The 20,274-nt window shown below is 45.3% G+C and overlaps 1 protein-coding gene across 3 annotated transcripts in view; it reads left to right on the forward strand.

Moving 5' to 3' along the window:
* The window catches only part of alpk2 (alpha-kinase 2), an 85,528-nt gene that overhangs the window by 43,478 nt on the left and 21,776 nt on the right, over positions 1-20,274 (forward strand). For all 3 annotated transcript variants that reach the window (XM_085974336.1, XM_085974329.1, XM_085974323.1), the window contains 2 exons: positions 10,110-13,089; positions 19,503-19,650. In XM_085974336.1, the coding sequence (XP_085830462.1) occupies positions 10,110-13,089; positions 19,503-19,650 (3,128 nt within the window). The remainder of the gene's footprint in view (positions 1-10,109; positions 13,090-19,502; positions 19,651-20,274) is intronic.

Raw genomic sequence — 20,274 nt, forward strand, 5'->3', positions numbered from 1 at the left:
AAGATAATTTACCCCAAAACAAATCCTTTACTATACAATAAAAGTTCTAACTATGCCCAAATGATTATGCTCCTTAGTACATTTGAATGTCTTACACTCGCGAGAGGAAAGCACTGTTCTGGACAGACTTACCTTTACAAGGGATGCATTTAGTTTGCATTGTGCATTATCTGAAGCAGACATGCGTGGAGTGAAAGTCCCTACTCAGCAAATAGAGGATTGAAATCCCAGCCAAACAAGAACATTCCTATTAATAGAATTAAGGTTAGAGTTAAAAGTTAATCTAGCGCACTGAAAATAAATATATACCTAAAATATCAAAGCACAGTATTACATATATAAAAAAGTATTGTGTAAAAGTCTTTCCACATGTACACTGACGACTCCCAGCTCTACCTCACCACACCTCTCTCAACCCCTCCACTCTCCCTAAATTGTCAGACTGCTTGTCCGACATCCAGTAGTGAATGAACAGAAATTTCCTCCAAAGAAATATTGGAAAGACCGAAGCCATTGTCTTCAGTCCCTGCCACAATCTTCGTTCCCTAGGCAGTGACTCTATCCCCCTCCCTTGCATCTGTCTGAGGCTGAACCACACTGTTCGCAACCTTGGTGTCGTATTTGAGCCCGGGATGAGCTTCTAACCACATATCCACGCAATCACAAAGACAGCCTATTTCCACTTCCGTAACATCACCTGACTGTGCCCTTGTCTCAGCTCATCTGTTGCTGTAACACTCATGTTACCTCTGTTACCTCTAGAGGCCTTTGTTACCTCTAGACTTGACTATTCCAACGCTCTCCTGGCCGGCCTCCCATCTTCCACCCTCCATAAACTTGAGGTCATCCAAAGCTCGGCTGCCTGTGTCCCAACTCGCACCAAGACCCGTTCACCCATCACCCCGTGCTCGCTGATCTACATTGCCTCCCGGTTAAGCAACCCCTCGATTTCAAAATTCTCATCCTTGTTTTCAAATCCCTCCATGGCTTCGCCCCTCCCTATCTCTGTAACCTCCTCCAGCCCTGATATCTCTGCTCTCCTCCAATTCTGGCCTCTTGCTCATCCTCAATTTTCATCGCTCCACCATTGGCGGATTCCAGCTGCCAAAGCCCTGAGCTGTAGAATTCCCTCCCTAAACCTCTCCACCTCTCTACTGCTCTTTCCTCCTTTAAGACGCTCCTTAAAACCTACCTCTTTAACCAAGCTCTGGATCATCTGTCCTATTATCTCCTTATGTGGCTCGGTGTCAATTTTTTTTTATAATGCTCCTGTGCAGCGCCTTGGGATGTTTTACTATGCTAAAGGTGCTATATAACTACACGTTGTTTTTGTTGTGGTTGTTGTATAGCAGGTCTGTAGGGCATCATACTTCAAAGTGATTGTCACACCTCAAAGTAATCGATATTTTTTTATAAAATAGACCAAATATTGATTGGATCAAATAACTGTTTAACATACTGATTGCTTTACATTTACTAGTGGGATGTTTAAACCTATCAAAAACCAGTTACATTCACCAGACTAGTAAAGATAGTAATTAGCAATGAGGATTATGTCATGGGATTATGATGTACAGACAGTTCAGGGTTTGTCTGAAATTCCTGTCGCTCCTATTTAAGTGGAGGCTTCAACCCATCTATCTATATCTATATATATATAATAAAAGGATAGTTCTGTCTGTCTGGGCATCACTCAAAAGTTATACAGCGTACCTACACATATGTTATATCAAAAGAAAGCTTATAATTAGTGGAGTCTACTAGGCATCTTTACTTTTTGGTCAGACAAAAATTGTTCGGACAGTAGACAAAAAACGTTCAAAAAACGTTTAAAAATCCGCTCATTAGCGGTTGACCAATCCTACCGCTCATTAGCGTTGAGTGACATGATGGTTGACCAATCCTACAGTTCAGTGACCTGATGATTGACCAATCGGTGCGTCACGGGGGGCGTTTAATGGCGTTTGTGGGCGGGGCCTAATCCTTCAAACTGCCGTTACTGAGGTGAGTGGCGGCCATTACAGACGGGCCGGGCCTGAAGCTTAAAAAATTTATCTCTCTCTCTCTCTCTCTCTCTCTCCTTCCCCCTCTCTCTCTCCTTCCCCCTCTCTCTCTTGCCATGAGTGCGGGACCGGGAAAACCGGGGCTTTCACACGAGCCGTCCCCAACCGATATCGGACACGGGAGTCCGGAGCAAACGGCGTTCCACTGCCGCCCGGCCAACCAGGTCCAAAGGCCCGCCGCGTTAACCATGAGGAACCCCGAGCTCGCTTCGGAGCGATGGGCACCCGGACTCCCGGTGTCGGATATACTCCATTCTGGTACCGTGGTGAGGGAGAGGGAGAGGGGAGGGAGGGAGAGAGAGGGAGGGAGAGAGAGCAGGGATGGAGGGGGGGGAGAGAGAGAGGGGCAGGGAGAGAGAGGGGCAGGGCGAGAGGGGGGCGGGGAGAGAGAGGGGGAGGGAGAGAGAGGGTGAGGGAACTTCCCGCCGACCTCACAAAATGGCGGCCGCCCTTCTTCACCTGCAGTCTCTCTCTCTTCTCCCCCAGTCTCTCTCTCTCTCCCCCCCGTCTCTCTCTTCTCCCCCAGTCTCTCTCTCTCTCTCTTCCCCCAGTCTCTCTCTCCCCCCCAGTCTCTCTCTCTCTCTCTCCCCCAGTCGCTCTCTCCCCCCCCCAGTCTCTCTCTCCCCCCGTCTCTCTCCTCCCCCCAGTCTCTCGCTCGATCCCCAGGCCTCTCTCCGCCCCCCCCCCAGTCTCTCTCTCTCTCTTTCCCTCTCTCTCTCTCTCTCTCCTTCCCACACACACAGACAGACAGACAGACAAACTCATTTATATATGTAAAAATTATTTCTACTTTTTTTCATAACAACATGCCCTCAAAAAACCCTCGGCACCGCCGGGCACTCCAGCTAGTTTACAATAAATGGTTTAACACTTCTGCTAAACTAATGGGGAGAGGTATTTCAGAGCTATACTTCTTTCCCCATCCTCTTGTTGCAGGCACTGACTCATAACCGGGGTACAGTTAGAGTCATAACGACACAGAAGGAGGCCATTCAGCCCATCAAATACGTGCCAGCTCCCTGCAGAGCAATCCAGTCAGTCCCATTCCCCCACTCTATCCCCGTAGCCCTGCAAGTTTATTTCTCTCAAATGCCTATGCAGTCTTCCCTTGAAAATATTGAGTGTCTCCGCTTCCACCACTGCCGTCGGCAGCGAGTTCCAGGTCATCACCCCTCGCTGCATAAAAAAGTTTTTCCTCACATCCCCCCTGTATCTCTTGTCCAAAACCTTAAATCTGTGTCCCCTAGCCCTTGTACAGGAAACTTTGGTTTATCCGGAGGTTGTATGTCCGGAGTACTCGATCTAACGGCAAAAATCAGGAGCCATTTTCTGTAAGTTTTTTTAGATCTTGTTTTTTTTCCCAGTCAGCCACTGCAAGGTCTGTAGCTATAGCAACAGCTTCAGCTAGAGACACTTGCAGCTGCAGCCGACTCTTTAGAAGCTGTTGCTAAGCAACAGTGTTTGTTGTCAGATATGGAGATGAAAACCTCTGTATGCTTCAACATTAACTTTGTATGTCCGGCAGTTTTGATAGATCGGCAACACGCCGGTCCCGTCGGTGCCGGATATCACAAAGTTTCCTGTACCATCAACTAGTGGGAACAACCTTTCCCCGTCTAGCCTATCCAAACCTGTCATAATCTTGTACACCTCTATCAAATCACCCCTCAGCCTCCTTTGCTCTAATGAAAACAAATCCAGCTGCTTGTAAATAAGATCTCCCATCCCCAGAACCATTCTGGTAAATCTCCTCTGCACCATCTCAAGGGCCTTCACATCCTTCTTAAAGTGTGGGCACGAGTTGCCCTCTAGTATTTTTCACAAGTGCCCATGTGCGAGCCTTGCTAGACACTGATTGCTGGCAAGGTGTTGAACTGTGCAGTACATCAAAGGCAAGTCCACACTTGATATCCACAAATACGCCCTTTTCCACAGGGGTCACTGGGTGCAATCAGGAGAGTTAAAGGAACATAGTTTTATCCAAACAGCTGATACCAGAAAACTGATACCTGATCAGAGTACCACCAGCTAGTCAAAGTATCTAACTTCTGTCAACATCAAATGCAAATTGATGCTCACTAGTTTTATCTGTGATACACAGTTTAGTGGAATTAAAAAAAAAAAAAAAAATTTTATTCATTGATGGGATGTGGGCGTCGCTGGCTAGGCCTGCATTTAGTGCCCATCCCTAATTGCCCTTGAGAAGATGGTGGTGAGCTGCCTTCTTGAACCGCTGCAGTCCATATTGGTGTAGGTACACCCACAATGCTGTTAAGGGAGTTCCAGGATTTTGGCCCAGCGACAGTGAAGGATCGGTGATACAGGTCCAAGTCAGGATGGTGTGTGGCTTGGAGGGGAACTTGTAGGTGGTGATGCTCCCATGCGTCTGCTGCCCTTGTCCTTCTAAGTGGTAGAGGTCGCGGGTTTGGAAGGTGCTGTTGAAGGAGCTTTGGCGAGTTGCTGCAGTGCATCTTGTAGATGGTACACACTGCAGCCACAGTGCGCCGGTGGTGGAGGCAGTGAATGTTGAAGGTGGTGGATGGAGTGCCAATCAAGCGGGCTGCTTTATCCTGAATGGTGTCGAGCTTCTTGAGTGTTGTTGGAGCTGCACTCATCCAGGCAAGTGGAGAGTATTCCATCACACTCCTGACTTGTGCCTTGTAGATGGTGGAAAGGCTTTGGGGAGTCAGGAGGTGAGACACTCGCCGCAGAATTCCCAGCCTCTGGCCTGCTCTTGTAGCCACAGTATTTATATGGCTGGTCCAGTTCAGTTTCTGATCAATGGTAACCCCCAGGATGTTGATAGTGGGGGATTCAGCGATGGTAATGCCATTGAATGTCAAGGGGAGATGGTTAGAGTCTCGCTTGTTGGAGATGGTCATTGCCTGGCACTTGTGTGGTGCGAATGTTACTTGCCACTTGTCAGCCCAAGTCTGAATGTTCTCCAGGTCTTGCTGCATATGGACACGGACTGCGTCAGTATCTGACGAGTCTCGAATGGTGCTGAACAGTGTGCAATCATCAGCGAACATCCCCACTTCTGACCTTATGATGGAGGGAAGGTCATTGATGAAACAGCTGAAGATGGTTGGGCCTAGGACACTGCCCTGAGGAACTCCTGCAGTGATGTCATGTGATTGAGATGAATGACCTCCAACAACCACAGCCAACTTCCTTTGTGCTAGGTATGATTCCAACCAATGGAGAGTTTTCCCCTTGATTCCCATTGACTTCAGTTTTGCTAGGGCTCCTTGATGCCACACTCGATCAAATGCTGCCTTGATGTCAAGGGCAGTCACTCTCACCTCACCTCTTGAATTCAGCTCTTTTGTCCATGTTTGGACCAAGGCTGTAATGAGGTCAGGAGCTGAGTGGCCCTGGCGGAACCCAAACTGGGCATCAGTTAGCAGGTTATTGCTGAGTAAGTGCCGCTTGATAGCACTGTCGACGACACCTTCCATCACTTTGCTGATGATTGAGAGTAGACTGATGGGACGGTAATTGGCCGGGTCGGATTTGTCCTGCTTTTTGTAGACAGGACATACTTGGGCAATTTTCCACATTGCCGGGTAGATGCCAGTGTTGTAGCTGTACTGGAACAGCTTGGCTAGGGGCGCAGCTAGTTCTGGAGCACAAGTCTTCAGTACTATTGCCGGAATGTTGTCAGGGCCCATAGCCTTTGCAGTATCCAGTGTCTTCAGCCGTTTCTTGACATCACGTGGAGTGAATTGAATGGGCTGAAGACTGGCATCTGTGATGCTGGGGACCTCAGGAGGAGGCCGAGATGGATCATCCACTCGGCACTTCTGGCTGAAGATAGTTGCAAATGCACTGTAGCCTACAGAATAGCACAGCCCACTGATGCCACAAGGCACTGTACCATGGATTGCCTGGGCAAATAACTGCCCTGGTAGTAAATCCCCAGAAAATGAGTTGTAATTGCATGTAGTTCTCTGTTGCAGCTTCCCCAGGTTGGCACCTCATTTTTAGGTACGCCTGGTGCTGGTCCTGGCATGCTCTTCTACACTGCTCATTGAACCAGGGTTGATGGTAATAGTAGGGTGAGAGATATGCCGGGCCATGAGGTTACAGATTGTGGTGGAATACAATTCTGCTGCTGCTGATGGCCCACAGTGCCTCATGGATGCCCAGTTTTGAGCTGCTAGATCTGTTCTGAATCTATCCCATTTAGCACTGTGGTAGTGCCACACAACACGATGGAGGGTGTCCTCAGTGTGAAGGCAGGACTTCGACTCCACAAGGTCACTGCTACCAATGCTGTCATGGATAGATGAATCTGCGACATGTAGATTGGTGAGGACAAGGTCAAGTAGGTTTTTCCCTCATGTTGGTTCTCTCACCACCTGTCGCAGGCCCAGACTGGCAGTTATGTCCTTCAGGACTCGGCAAGCTCGATCAGTAGTGGTGCTACCGAGCCACTCTTGGTGATGGACATTGAAGTCCCCCACCCAGAGTACATTCTGTGCCCTTGCTACCCTCAGTACTTCTTCCAAGTGGTGTTCAACATGGAGGAGTACTGATTCATCAGCTGAGGAGGGCGGTAGCTGATAATCAGGAGGAGGTTTGACCTGATGCCATGAGACTTCATGGGGTCCGGAGTCAATGTTGAGTATTCCCAGGGACACTCCCTCCCAACTGTATACCACTTTGCCGTCACCCCTGGTGGGTCTGTCCTGCCGGTGGGACAGGACATACCCAGGGATGGTGATGGAGGATTCTGGGGCATTGGCTGAAAGGTATGATTCTGTGAGTATGACTATGTCAGGCTGTTGCTTGATTAGTCTGTGGGACAGCTCTCCCAATTTTGACACAAGTCCCCAGATGTTGGTGAGGAGCACTTTGCATGGTCGACTTGGCTAGGTGTGCCGTTGACGTGTCCGAAGCCGGTGCCGAGGTCGATGCCGGGTGGTCCGTCTTTTCTTTACTTCTCATTATTGTTTCTTGTAGCAGTTTTGTTACAACTGAGGGCAGTTAAGAGTCAACCACATTGCTGTGGGTTTGGAGTCACATATAGGCCAGACCAGGTAAGGATGGCAGATTTCTTTCCCTAAAAGGACATTATTGAACCAGATGGGTTTTTACAACAATCCGGTAGTTTCATGGTCACCATTACTGATACTAGCTTTTTATTCCTGTGTAATTCAATTCAATTTTATTTGTCATATATGCAGCAGACGTGTGTACTGCACAATGAAATGTTGATTTTTACGAGTCCTCCCAACATTGGAATAAATATGGCATAACAATGATAAAAATACTCAGAAATACTAATAGAAAGACAGTAATAATAAATAAAACAACAGTAATAAATAATAATAAATTAATCGTTCATGAGTCTTATGGCCTGGAGGTAGAAGCTGTTTCGAAACCTGTTGGTACAAGACCGTATGCTTCGGTATCTCTTACCAGACGGGAGCAGGGCGAAGAGGTTGTGGCTGGGGTGACTCGCGTCTTTAATGATTCTCAGGGCCTTCCCCCGGCACCTCTCGGGGTAGATATAATGACACTGCAGTTGTGTCAACTTAAATTAATTAAATAAGTTTTAGGCTTTTTTTCAAAAATTCACGAGTTAATGTTAAAACAAATGAAAAGATCCATTTCCAATATAGATAAGCATAAGATTTAATATATCAGTAACAATAAAATGGAGTTTGGAGAAGATAGATTACAGGCAAAGTTATACAGTGGAAAGCAAGGATAGATTAAACAAGAGCAGAAACATTGTGGCAAATAAAATTACAAGAATTTAAGCACTTAGGAATAAGAGAAGGCCATTCAGCCAATCTGACTTTTTCCATTATTCAACAACTGTTTCAGGAATCCATTTTTCATCTGATTTCTACCCAAATCCACATCTCCTAGATCATCACTGAATTAAGAATAGATCTAATTCCCCTTTGAACACTTCAACTCAGTTGAGCTTCAACTAGATGGTAGTTTATTCCATAAATCAACAACTTGAAACAGGCAAAAAGGTTTTAGAAGTAGAGAAATGAAAAAATGAAAGCATTGATCACAAAGGAGAAATAAATGCATCAAATTTATTAAAAGAAGATAGAAAAATAATATAGGCAGGACAAAATGACAGAAATTAAATCCAGAATAGGAAGAATTTGCCACATTGTTTCTGTTCTTGTTTAATCTATCCTTGTTTTCCACTATAACTTTGCCTAAAATCAATCTTCTCCAAACTCCATTTTAATGTTTCTGATATATTGGGGGAAAAATTGGGTGGTGCCCCGTTGGGGCCCTAATGTCGCCAGCACGCTAATTTTAGCATCCCGATAAAGTTAGCACCCCAAGTGGTAGCGCCCCAAGCAGGAGGTGGGGCGTCACTGGAAGTGCACCACCTCCTTGGGGCGCTACTACTGAACTTCATGGCGCTACGTGCAACAGCGCCGCATCTTAGAGTCATAGAGTCATAGAGTTATACAGCACGGATAGAGGCCCTTCGGCCCATCGTGTCCGCGCCGGCCATCAAGCCCTGTCTAATCTAATCCCATATTCCAGCATTTGGTCCGTAGCCTTGTATGCTATGGCATTTCAAGTGCTCATCCAAATGCTTCTTAAATGTTGTGAGGGTTCCTGCCTCCACAACCCTTTCAGGCAGTGAGTTCCAGACTCCAACCACCCTCTGGGTGAAAAAGTTCTTTCTCAAATCCCCTCTAAACCTCCCGCCCTTTACCTTGAATCTATGCCCCCTAGTTATTGACCCCTCTACTAAGGGAAAAAGCTCCTCAGCATCCATCCTATCTATGCCCCTCATAATTTTGTACACCTCAATCATGTCCCCCCTCAGCCTCCTCTGCTCCAAGGAAAACAAACCCAATCTGCCCAGTCTCTCTTCATAGCTGAAGCACTCCAGCCCTGGTAACATTCCTGGTGAACCTCCTCTGCACCCTCTCTAACGCGATCACATCCTTCCTGTAGTGTGGCGACCAGAACTGCACACAGTATTCCAGATGTGGCCTAACCAGTGTTTTATACAGCTCCATCATAACCTCCTTGCTCTTATACTCAATGCCTCGGCTAATGAAGGCAAGTATCCCATATGCCTTTTTTACCACCTTATCCACCTGTTCCGCCGCCTTCAGGGATCTGTGTACTTGCACACCCAGATCCCTCTGACCCTCCGTCTTGCCTAGGGTCTTTCCATTCATTGTGTATTCCCTTGCCTTGTTAGTCCCCCCAAAGTGCATCACCTCGCACTTTTCCGGGTTGAATTCCATTTGCCACTGTTCCACCCATCTGACCAACCCATCTATATCGTCCTGCAGACTGAGGCTACCCTCCTCGCTATTTACCACCCTACCAATTTTTGCAGGCCTCCTCCCCTGATTAAAGGGGAGGGGGCTTAGCGCTGTGTGCACCAGGGTCCTGCTGGACCACCGGGGAGCGGGGTGCCATGAAAACAGCCCGGCACTCAAGAGGAGTGTCGGGCTGAGTGATCGTGGCCGACACCCCGAATAAGAAAAGGAAAGGGGGCAGGTGCTGGCAGTCGGCCAAAATAAAAATGGCCACCTGACACCTGTCCTTTAGGTAGTGCCGCCGCTGCTGCAAAAACGCCCCCTGATCCTGTCGGACATATTGTCCGACGATAGGTCAGGGGCTCAAGGGAAGTTTGCGGCCGGGGCGCAAGCGGGGTACTGCGTACGGCGATGACGTCATCGGCGGTGGCACAGCACCGTGCAGCGCCAATGGCTACTGCCGCCGCTGAATTTTGCAGGAGGTGTTAGCGGCGCTGCGCCCGGGTGCTAGGGGATTTGTGCCCCGTTAGCACCCCTGGGAACGCTAACGGGGCACAAACCAACCCAATTTTCCCCCCATTAAATTGGAAATGGGTCTTTTCATTTGTTTTAACTGTTGTATTCTACTCAACATATTCCAGTCATTCTTAGCATAGAAAGTTCACCAACATTTACTGTAAAACATGTCTTTCTCATTCTACTCTGCTCCTTGTATATTTTGTTACCTGTCATCCTTGGTTTATAGTTAATGTTTAATATGTACATTTGTTTTTGACAGGCTGAAATACAACCATTACTTTTAAAAGATGGAGAGACGAGTTTTACCAAAAACACTGTGAGCTTAACAAACTATAAAGCTGATCACAGTACTTGTCATGAGAAAAAGACAGATCTCTTGCCTCTGGATACATACATGACACTTTCCTCACAGCAAGATAACCATGACCATGAAGCTGATTGTGGAAGGCTTAGCACAGACTGTAAAATCCGAAGAAATGCTCTCATTGTGGAGAGTGCAGTTTCACAAAGCAGTGACTTTAAGGATAAATATCACGTTCAGAATAAAGGACTATTACGTGAAAAAAAATCAAGTTTTATTACAAAAGATGATGAGTTAATTTACATATCCAAAGAATATCAAGAAAGTAATAGTGATTACAAGGCAAAAACTGAACACATCAGACACCTTACTGAGCCTTTAATAAGAGATTGTTGTATACAAAGTAAGAATTCAGATCTTTGTGAGAACTCTTCCGTTTGCGATCAAGAGCTGGAACCTTTGGAACAACCATCAGAATTGTATATTCACAGTAAGTACATTGAGCATCCATCTTCAATTGTTTGTAAAGGTTCTCATAATAATAAAGAAATATCAAGCTTTCGAGAAACTAGTAGATCTGTGACTTGTCAACTAGACGAACAACTGCCAGTTGAGCAACCTGTATTGTTTGAATGCAATTTAGAAATTCAGTCAAATCAACTAATACCTTTCAATAGTAAAAATGATGGCTCAGATTGGCCTTCAAAGGAAATGGAATGTAAAACAGACAGTACTGTAACTGAACCTTTAGTAGTTACTCATCAAGAGGCTAGTAGATTCACACTTGTAGATCATGATAAAATGCAAAATGATGAGCCATCTCTCTTAGAAAGTCTTTGTTGGAATAGCACTGGTAACGAGACTAAAAACATCAATCATGAGAACATTTCAAACGTTATATATGTTGAAAATGAAGCCCCTTGCAAAACAGAGGATGGCATAAATAATGACCACCGGGGAGATGTTATCAGTGACAACCACGATGAACAGGTGTGCAAACAATTCTATAATTCTACAGAAATTGTCATGTCTCCTGTTCGTTGCCCACGAACTAAAAATGAACATTTCAACTTTCAGTCAAGAATTGGCCAAACTCCAAATTCTGAAACTGTGCTGGATTTGAAAGATCATCTTATGGCACTTCAGTACAACAATAAACCTGAAGTTGTTAAATCAGATGGCTTGCAATCATCCATGTCATGGTTCACAGATCTAGACCAAAATATTTCTCCTTTAACAGGAAGGAATCAACGGAGAATGATTAACATTGAAGCTAATAATGCAGTGAACATCATGGAGTATTCTGAGTATCCTGCCCCAAAAGAACAAGAATCATCTACAGCATGTCCACCTATAATAGACCAATCTGTCAGCCTTCAGGAAATAGCCAGACCAGTTCAGAACTCAATGGAACGTGTAGCTGAGGTTGATATGGAAGATGATTATGGAAGAGTGCAAGATGTGGAAGATGTCCAAACAATTGTAATCGACAATTTGGAATCTTCATTAATTGATGGACAAAACCTGAATATAACTCAAAGAATTCAATCCACACTTCAAGATGAGAGCCATTTTGAATGTTTGTCAATACCAGTTGCAGAGGAAACTAAAGCAACAACAAATTTTAAATACTCAGAAGATTCTTCATTACGTTTTGCTGGGACTATGATATTTCAGGATGAAATTAGCCATGTTGAAAAGAACTTGGAAAATCACAATGCCATTTCTGCAGGGTGTGACAGTGAAATAGGTCAAGGCCACATTAATGCCAAAACGACGTCAACAGAAAAGTTGGAGCCTGCTACATTTTCAGTCGGTTCAATAATAAAAGTTCCATCAGAGACTGAACAGGTTAAGGATTTAAAAGTAAAATCAGCCACAATAGATTTGAATGAAAACACTCAAAAAGTAGAATATTTACATGATCGCAAGACAAATCTGAGTGAAGTATCAAAATGTTTTGTAACAAATACAGATAAAATTGTGGGGATACAGTCAAAAGAAGGACAACTTATGAACTGCAAAGATAAAAAAACTGCAGTTGTCACTGGAGAAAACAATAAAACTATTCAACACAACGATTTTGTCCAGTTAACTGCTGTCAACAGCATTGGATCGAGCATAATTACTCAGCGAGTGGCAGGTGAGATAATGAATGTTGATTCTGTAGCACCAGAATATTGCAGAGAATGTAACAAAAGACCTATAGGAAGTAATCTAAACCAGTCTAACTGCACAGCTGTAGTGTCAGATCATCCACTGGAATGCATCAAAATGTACACAGATGCTGAATGTAAAGGGAAGAGTTGCCAGATTTCTACATTGCCCAGCAAAAGTAATCAGAAGTTTTCTACTGAGTCTAAAATTGAAAATGCCCCACTGAATTCTAAAAATGATAATAGCCAAACAGGGCCCCCGGGCACTCAGACAATATCGAACGTATCATTATATGAGGGACAGAAGACGACTATTGATCCTGAACCACACATTTCCTTACAAACCAAGTCTTTGACTGAGAAGAGCATTCCACCCGTACCATCACACAATAAGCAGCAGACTACAGCTGTTAGGATTAAGCAACCTTTATCAGCAGCATCGGCCAAAGAGCTGATGTCAGGTGCCTGGAAAAAAACACATTTCTTGAAGCCATCCAATGAGGCTGCCAGGGCTACCACTGAGACTGTGGGTCTGGCTCCATCTCTGAATGATCAGCAGAAAAAGGAAGCAGTCAAACGTATACGTCTGTCAGCTGACAATGTGGAGAAGAGCGCATTAGAGAAAAGCAAACAAGCGTATTCTTCAGCAGGAAAGGAGAATCTTAATAAAAACATTGCTGTAATTAAAAGAATGTATCAAAAGACAAAAGAGGAACCGGCTCACAAGAAAGAGCATAAAGAACTGAAAAAAGTAAAGCATCCTCAGAAGGACGAGCACAAAGGTACATTTTTATCTCATTTTAAATTCTTATCCCATTAAATTAGCAAGCGCACAGACATGGCATTGCAATAGCTTCCATCTCCTCCATATTCAAAAAAACCAAGCTTTCTTTCAAAATGTTCTGATTTTTATAATGAAATAAAGCCCTTGGTAGAGACAATTCTATAGAAATGGAAAAAGAACATCTACTCGATTGACTCAAACCATTGTTTGCCCAGAATACAATGAAAAGTAAAGCAAATCAAACAAAAACTGATTCACAAAATACAGGTCTTTTTTGATGAGTCGGCTCATTGAAAGGAGGAGCATGATTTGAACCTCACGGCATATCCCATCTATGTGTAACTGTCAGTGGATTGTGCTTTTCTTGCTGTCTAAGATGATGTTCTCCATTTTATAGTGAACCTGGCAGACCTCATCATGCATGTGACTGGGTCAACTAAGCAACAGAGGAACATTGGAGCACAGGAACAGGAGTAGGCCATTCAATCCCATGAGCCTATTCCACCATTCTATTACATCATTTGGCAGAAGGAACAGGGAGAGGCAATATACACTTAATGGCACAGTTTTAAAGAGTGTGCAGGGTCAGAAGGACCTGGGAGTTAATGTGCCTAGGTCCCTGAAGATGACAGGACATATTGAGAGTGGTTAGCAAAGCATATGGGATCTTGGGCTTCATAAATAGAGGTATTGAGTACAAAAGTAGAGAAGTTATGCTGAACCTTTATAAAGAATTAGGCCACAACTGGAGTATTGCGTCCAGTTCTGGTCACCACACTTTAGGAAGGATGTGAAGGCCCTTGAGAGGGTGCGGAGGAGATTTACCAAAATGGTTCCGGGGATAGGGGATCTTAGCTACAAGGACAGGTTGGAGAAGCTGGATTTGTTTTCATTAGAGCAAAGGAGGTTGAGGGGCGATTTGAGAGGTGTACAAGATTATGACAGGTTTGGATAGGCTAGACGGGGAAAGGCTATTCTCACTAGTTGATGGTACAAGGACTAGGGGACACAGATTTAAGGTTTTGGGCAAGAGATACAGGGGGAATGTGAGGTAAAACCTTTTTACACAGCAAGTGGTGATGACCTGGAACTCGCTGCCGACGGAAGTGGTGGAAGCGGAGACATTCAATGTTTTCAAGGGGAGACTGGATAGGCACTTGAGGGAAATAAACTTGCAGGGCTATGGGGATAGACCGGGGGAATGGGACTGATTGGATTGTTTTACAGAGAGCCGGCACGGACTCGATGGGCTGAATGGCCTCCTTCTGAACCGTTTTGACTCTATGGCCCAGAAATTCAGTGGGCTGCGCCACCCGTTAGCACCTTAAGAGAGAGCTAAGTGGGTTGGAAGCCACTGGCCACGCCTCCCGCTAAATTTAGCGGAACGCTAATGGCGGCGCTAGCCGTTAGCGCTGCGCCGCTACCGATGACATCATCGGTGTGCGCAGCGCCCCGCTACCGCCCCGATCATGATATTTAGTTGCACCCCCTGCTTTAACGCCAGACGCTATTTGCGACCGGTTCAGGGGGCCTACCTGCGACAGTAGAGGCGCTAATTAAAGGAGAGGTGCGGGGGCAGCCATTTTTTTTGCTGGCCGTCTGCCAGCACCTCTCCGTGCTGCCGTCCCCGGCCTCCTGAGCCCCGCCCCGTGGAGTGCCGACTGCGTTCCAAGAGCCCGGCACTTCTCCTCGGTGCCGGGCTCTTCTGCCGGCACTGGCAATCCTCAGGGGCCCAGCTGAGCCCCAGATCACGTTGCAGAAGGCCCCTCCCCTTTAAGAAGGGGAGGAAGGCTTGCAGTACCGCATCTCGCCGTGCCGCAGCGTGTGGCGCTGCAGCACGTTGCGCCACGATCTTCAGCTGCAGCGCCCCAAGAGGGATGCGGGGCACCTCGAGTAGCGCCGTGCTTCCCTCTGGGGCGTGCAAAGTGAATTTCCGGTAGGTGGCCGCGACTACTTCCGGGGTGCTACTTTTAGCGCCCTGGCGAGGCTGGCGCCCCAAATGGGGCACTACTGAATTTCTAGGCCTATGATTCTATGTGTACCTCAACTCCATTTACCTGTCTTTGATCCATATCATTTGACATCCTTACCCAACAAAAACCTATAGATCTGGCTTGAAAATTTCAATTGACCCAGTATCTATAGACTTTTGGGGGAGAGAGTCCCAGATTTCCCCGAACCTTTGTGTGGAAAAAGTGATTTCACTCCTAACTGGCCTAGCTCAAATTCAAAGATTATGGCCTAGATTTTCAGTGTGCCGTGAGGCGGGCATTTAGGCGTGCGGGGGACAAAAATCCCGAATTCAGGTGTCCCGACACCATCCCGCCCAAAACCTGCCTTCAAAGGAGGCGGGTACCCGCCCCGCACTGGGACCCGCCGACCCGAGGCGGGAAGGGATTAGTGCCAATTAACTGCCTGTTAACAGGTAGTTAACAGGCAGTTTTTAGCCTAATCCCTATTTTGAAGGGTGTCGTGTGGGATTCCTGATGGCTCCAAACCACGCCAGGTTAGAGCAGGCGGGCTGTCGGGTTGAAGGACTTGGAGGGGTCGAGATGTCGGTGTACAGGTGAGTGATGGGTGCATGAGTGCAAAGGTAAGTGTGTTTGGTGTGTCTAAAGTGTGTAAAGAAGTTTAAATTACCTGTACTTACCTTAACAGCCTTTCTTCCTCTAGGCGTCGGGAGTCCATCATTCAGCTGGCACTGAAAGCAGAATGGCTGCGATCTGTCAAAAGTGACAGCCTGCAGCTTTCAGTGCCGGCGAGAGTTCTAACTGAGTCTGTGCAGAAGGACTCAGGTTAGAAGTCAGACTGTCAGGGATCGATTTTCATTAAGCTGTTGGGAAGGAGGCGGGACTACAACTTTCGAGTTTTAGTCCCGCCTACATCGATGTCCGGCCAATCCACGTGATTTTCTCTTGATTGACCTTGTTGAGCCCGCCCAGCGGGCTCAGCAGGCCAATTAAGGGCCACCCGGCAACTGGTGACGTCACAGACTGAAATTTCATCTGTCAAGTGGTCTTGACAGATGAAATATCAGTGTTTCACAGCTGTTTGAAGCTGTCAAACACTGACAGTCTGACTTCTAACCTGAGTCCTTCTACGCAGACTCAGTTAGAGCTCTCACCGACACTAAAAGCTGAAGGCTGTCACTTTTGACAGATCGCAGCTGTTCAGCTTTCAGTGTTGGCTGAGGGACTCCCGACGCCTCGAGGAAGAAAGGCTGTTAAGGTAAGTATAGGTAATTTAAACTTCTTTTCACACTTTAGACACACCAAACACACTTACCTTAGCACTCATGCACCCATCACTCACCTGAACACCGACACCGCGACCCCTCCAAGTCCTTCAACCCGACGGCCCACCTGCTCTAACCTGGCGTGGTTTGGAGCCGTCGGGAATCCCACACGACACCCCTCAAAATAGGGATTAGGCTAAAAACTGCCTGTTAACTACCTGTTAACAGGCAGTTCATTGGCACTAATCCCTACCCGCCTCGGGTCGGCGGGTCCCAGTGCAGAATGGGCACCTGCCGCCTCTGAAACTTACATGGAGGCGGGTTTTGGGCGGGATGGTGTCGGGACCCCCGAATTCGGGATTTTTGCCCCCCCCGCCCGCCTAAAAGCCCACCTCACGGCACACTGAAAATCTAGGCCTCAGTGTTTGACAGCTTCAAACAGCTGTGAAACACTGATATTTCATCTGTCAACACCTCTTGACAGATGAAATTTCAGTCTGTGACGTCACCTGTTGCCGGGTGGCCCTTAATTGGCCTGCTGAGCCCGCTGGGCGGGCTCAACAAGGTCAATCAAGGGAAAATCACGTGGATTGGCCGGACGTCGATGGAGGTGGGACTAAAACCCTAAAGTTGTAGTCCCGCCTCCTTCCCGACTGCTGAATGAAAATCCAGCCCTATGTCCTCCTCCTTATGACACTCGTCTTTAATTGTCCCCATAGCTATAAATTTGACTTGCACACTTTTACTCTCCTACCAGTGGTGTCATCCCTGAATGCATCTGAGATTACCCCTGGAGGTGTGAATAATTATGCAAATGAGGTTCAATCAGGCAATCGAGTGGTATTGGCACTTGAAATTAAAGCAGTGGAAAGCAAATTAGCATTGATTTACATCTGAAGACAAAAGTCACTCTCATCCTATCTAATTTCCCCACTTCCTCCTCTGTACCCTTTCAGTTCTACTGCCACACTCTTCTGTGAAAACTGAGACAATGTACCCATTTAGTATCTCCCCTATTCCTTCATCCTCCATAACAATTTATTTTTCCTCTCTAACATGCTTTCTCTTTTCTTTAGCCAACTTTCTATCCATGCTGCCACACTCCCTTTATTATTACCATAGTTGGGTGGATGCTAAAGAGGACAACCCGAGTCTGGGCTATTGGGCCAGCTTTTGCTGTAGCAGGGCATCTAACAGCATCTGCTGTCAGTTAGATTTGCCCCTGCACCTTTCAGCTCAAAAATGTTTTGCCCACTAAGATGCTAAAAGTGCGAGCTGATAACGGCGTAGCGAGGAAAGTAGGGCATCTGGGACCTGAGTGAACAGGGCAACTGACAGAGTATCTCCCTAACCAATAAGATTTAAGGATTGGCAAATAAACAGCAGAAGGACTGAGAAGGAGAGTGAATTAAGGGAGTGAATTCAATGTCAAATCAGGTACAGAAAGAGAAAGAGAGAGGGGGAAATGATTGGATTAAGAGAGAGAAGAAAGAGATCACAGTTGTACGGAAAAGTAAGAAAACATTTTTTTTAATGTAAAATTTGATGTAAAAATCTCCTAAAACAATTGACAACGTGAAGGAATGAGACTCCACCCTTATAATAGTTCATTTTTGGTGCCAGAGAAGTTGATTGGCAGTTATTAACACTTATCGCCTCGTTAAAAGGGTACTTATGCTTGTAATTACTAACCCTAAATATCTGCGGCAGGTTTAGTTCGTATCCACTACACAAATACAGCAACTTCACACCATTCCGTGCCTTTCAATGGTGAGGCAGACAGCGAGATGCCATTTTTGCAAAGCTAACAATAGAGCAGCGCATCTCGGACAGCAACTTTTAGATATTGGCATTTAGCCGTGCATCTGCCCCTCGCCAGAAGTTGCTGCACCATTTACGCATAAATAACGGCGAGCGCCATTAGACTCACCGTTATTCTGACAGCAAAATCTGGCCTAATGTCTTTAGAAAGAACAGCAGTATGCCTGGACAGCCAAGAGTAAAATCTGATGCCAATTATGGGAGCATAATTGGCTTCTGAATAACCATACAAACTTGACTAGAAATATAAAAGAAAGTTTAATGATAAGATCATTTAACAAATTTTTTAGCTTTACAATTGGTCATTTGCTTCCCCCAATCCTCAGTTAAATGCTAAATCAATCATTTGAAAACAACTTTTAGTAAATAGCTACCAGGTTACCACATACCAGTTCTAATTAAATATTGCTTTCATGTGTAACATGAGGTGGTTTTCCATCAACTGGTGTTATTTACTAATAGATCAATTGTAATTCTTTTGGACAATGTGTATCTATCTTTTGGAAACTAAAGCCTATTTTGGTAACCAATATTGAAGCAATCAAGTGCCAGACTTGGCTCAGTGGTAGCATTCATGCTTTTGAATGTGAAGATTATAGGTTCAAGCCCCCCTTTAGAGATTTGAGCATATAACCTCAGCTGACATTTCAGTACATTACTGAGGGATTGCTGCACTTTCAGAGATGCTGTTTTTTGGATGAAATGTTAAACTAAGGCCTAGTCCTCTCTCTCAAATGCATGTAAATGATCCCATAGCACTATTCGAAAAACAGGGAGGTGTCCCAGCCAACATTTATTACTCAGCCAACACTGACAAAAACATATTATTTGGTCATTTATCTCATTGCTGTTTGTAGGACCTTGCTGCGTACAAATTGGCTGTCATGTTTCCCTACATTACTGACACGAATCTTGTCATTCATGTGGAAATGACTTATGAAATAATACTGGGCAGCCTGCTGGTGGCGCTGTCCAGGGAGAGTATAAATACTCGGGCATGGGCCCAGCTTGCTCAGAACATTCTTTTACAGGAACTAGCAAAAGACACAACTAGATCTCCATATTGTGAAACAGTTGATTGAAGCTTTGTTTAATGCTTAGACCAAGTGCCTAGTAGTTTTCTTACATCAATTACAATAATGACTCTCCTTCAAAAAGTACTTTGTTGGCTGTGAAACACTGTAGGACTTCTATGGTCTTCAAAATATAAATGCAAGTTCAATCTTTTTAAATTACCACAAGAAGTACATTTACTAACATAGAATAAAGTTGCACGGAAACTGAATTAATGTCACAAACACGTTGAGATTTCGCAAACTGCAATATACCAGCTGAAGAACTGAACTCTCTTCCAGCTCCAAAACTGATCCAGAAAATCCATGCCGAAGTATTCCCTGATATAACAGGAAATGCCAAACTATGGTGCCTGTTTAGTGATATCCATGCAGATTCCACCATTATATGGACAAAAGATGGAGTGATATTGACTAAAATGGAAAGAAGGTAAGCTGTGTGAGTGGCTAGTGCTTATTGGTTTTTCTGGTATTTCACCCTGGAGTGGCCATTGTGTTATAACAAGTACTCTCATAGTAACACTAAGACTGGGAATTCCCTCGCAGTTGCTGCTGCTCAGCCACCGTAACTTTGCCAGAAGTGCAGCTGGTTGTGCGCGTGAATGGAGTTTCCACCTCACTGCCAGCGGAGCGGGGACAGCTCCAAGGAAATTCCCGACCTAACTTGTTGATATCTGTTTTTATTTGTTCAAACATTTTTCTCAGCAGTAGAGACTAAAATATTCTAGATTTGTGCTAAGAAATGTTTTATTATAAAGGAATAACTAAATCGATGAGTTATGGCGTAGGTAAAATCAACTTGTATAATAGAAGTATTAGATTTTTGAATGTATACTCTGCAGTTGTGCAATAATGATGGTTTTCTGTTGCATGCTGTAGAGCACACCTTAAAATTATTCTGTACTAGTGTAATTAAGTGTTGGATCGACTTGTTCTGAAAGGGCTTTGTGCTCAGCAATAGTGCAAAAATTATAGTAATACCAACAATAGAATTCTCTATGTTCCAAAATCATAGATTGGAAACTTTTCCTAGGGTTCAGGTTATAGAAGGGGG

This window comes from Somniosus microcephalus, chromosome 2, assembly GCF_052327205.1.
Source record: "Somniosus microcephalus isolate GS21.2 chromosome 2, FLI_Smic_1.0, whole genome shotgun sequence".
In the NCBI taxonomy this organism is placed as follows: domain Eukaryota; kingdom Metazoa; phylum Chordata; class Chondrichthyes; order Squaliformes; family Somniosidae; genus Somniosus; species Somniosus microcephalus.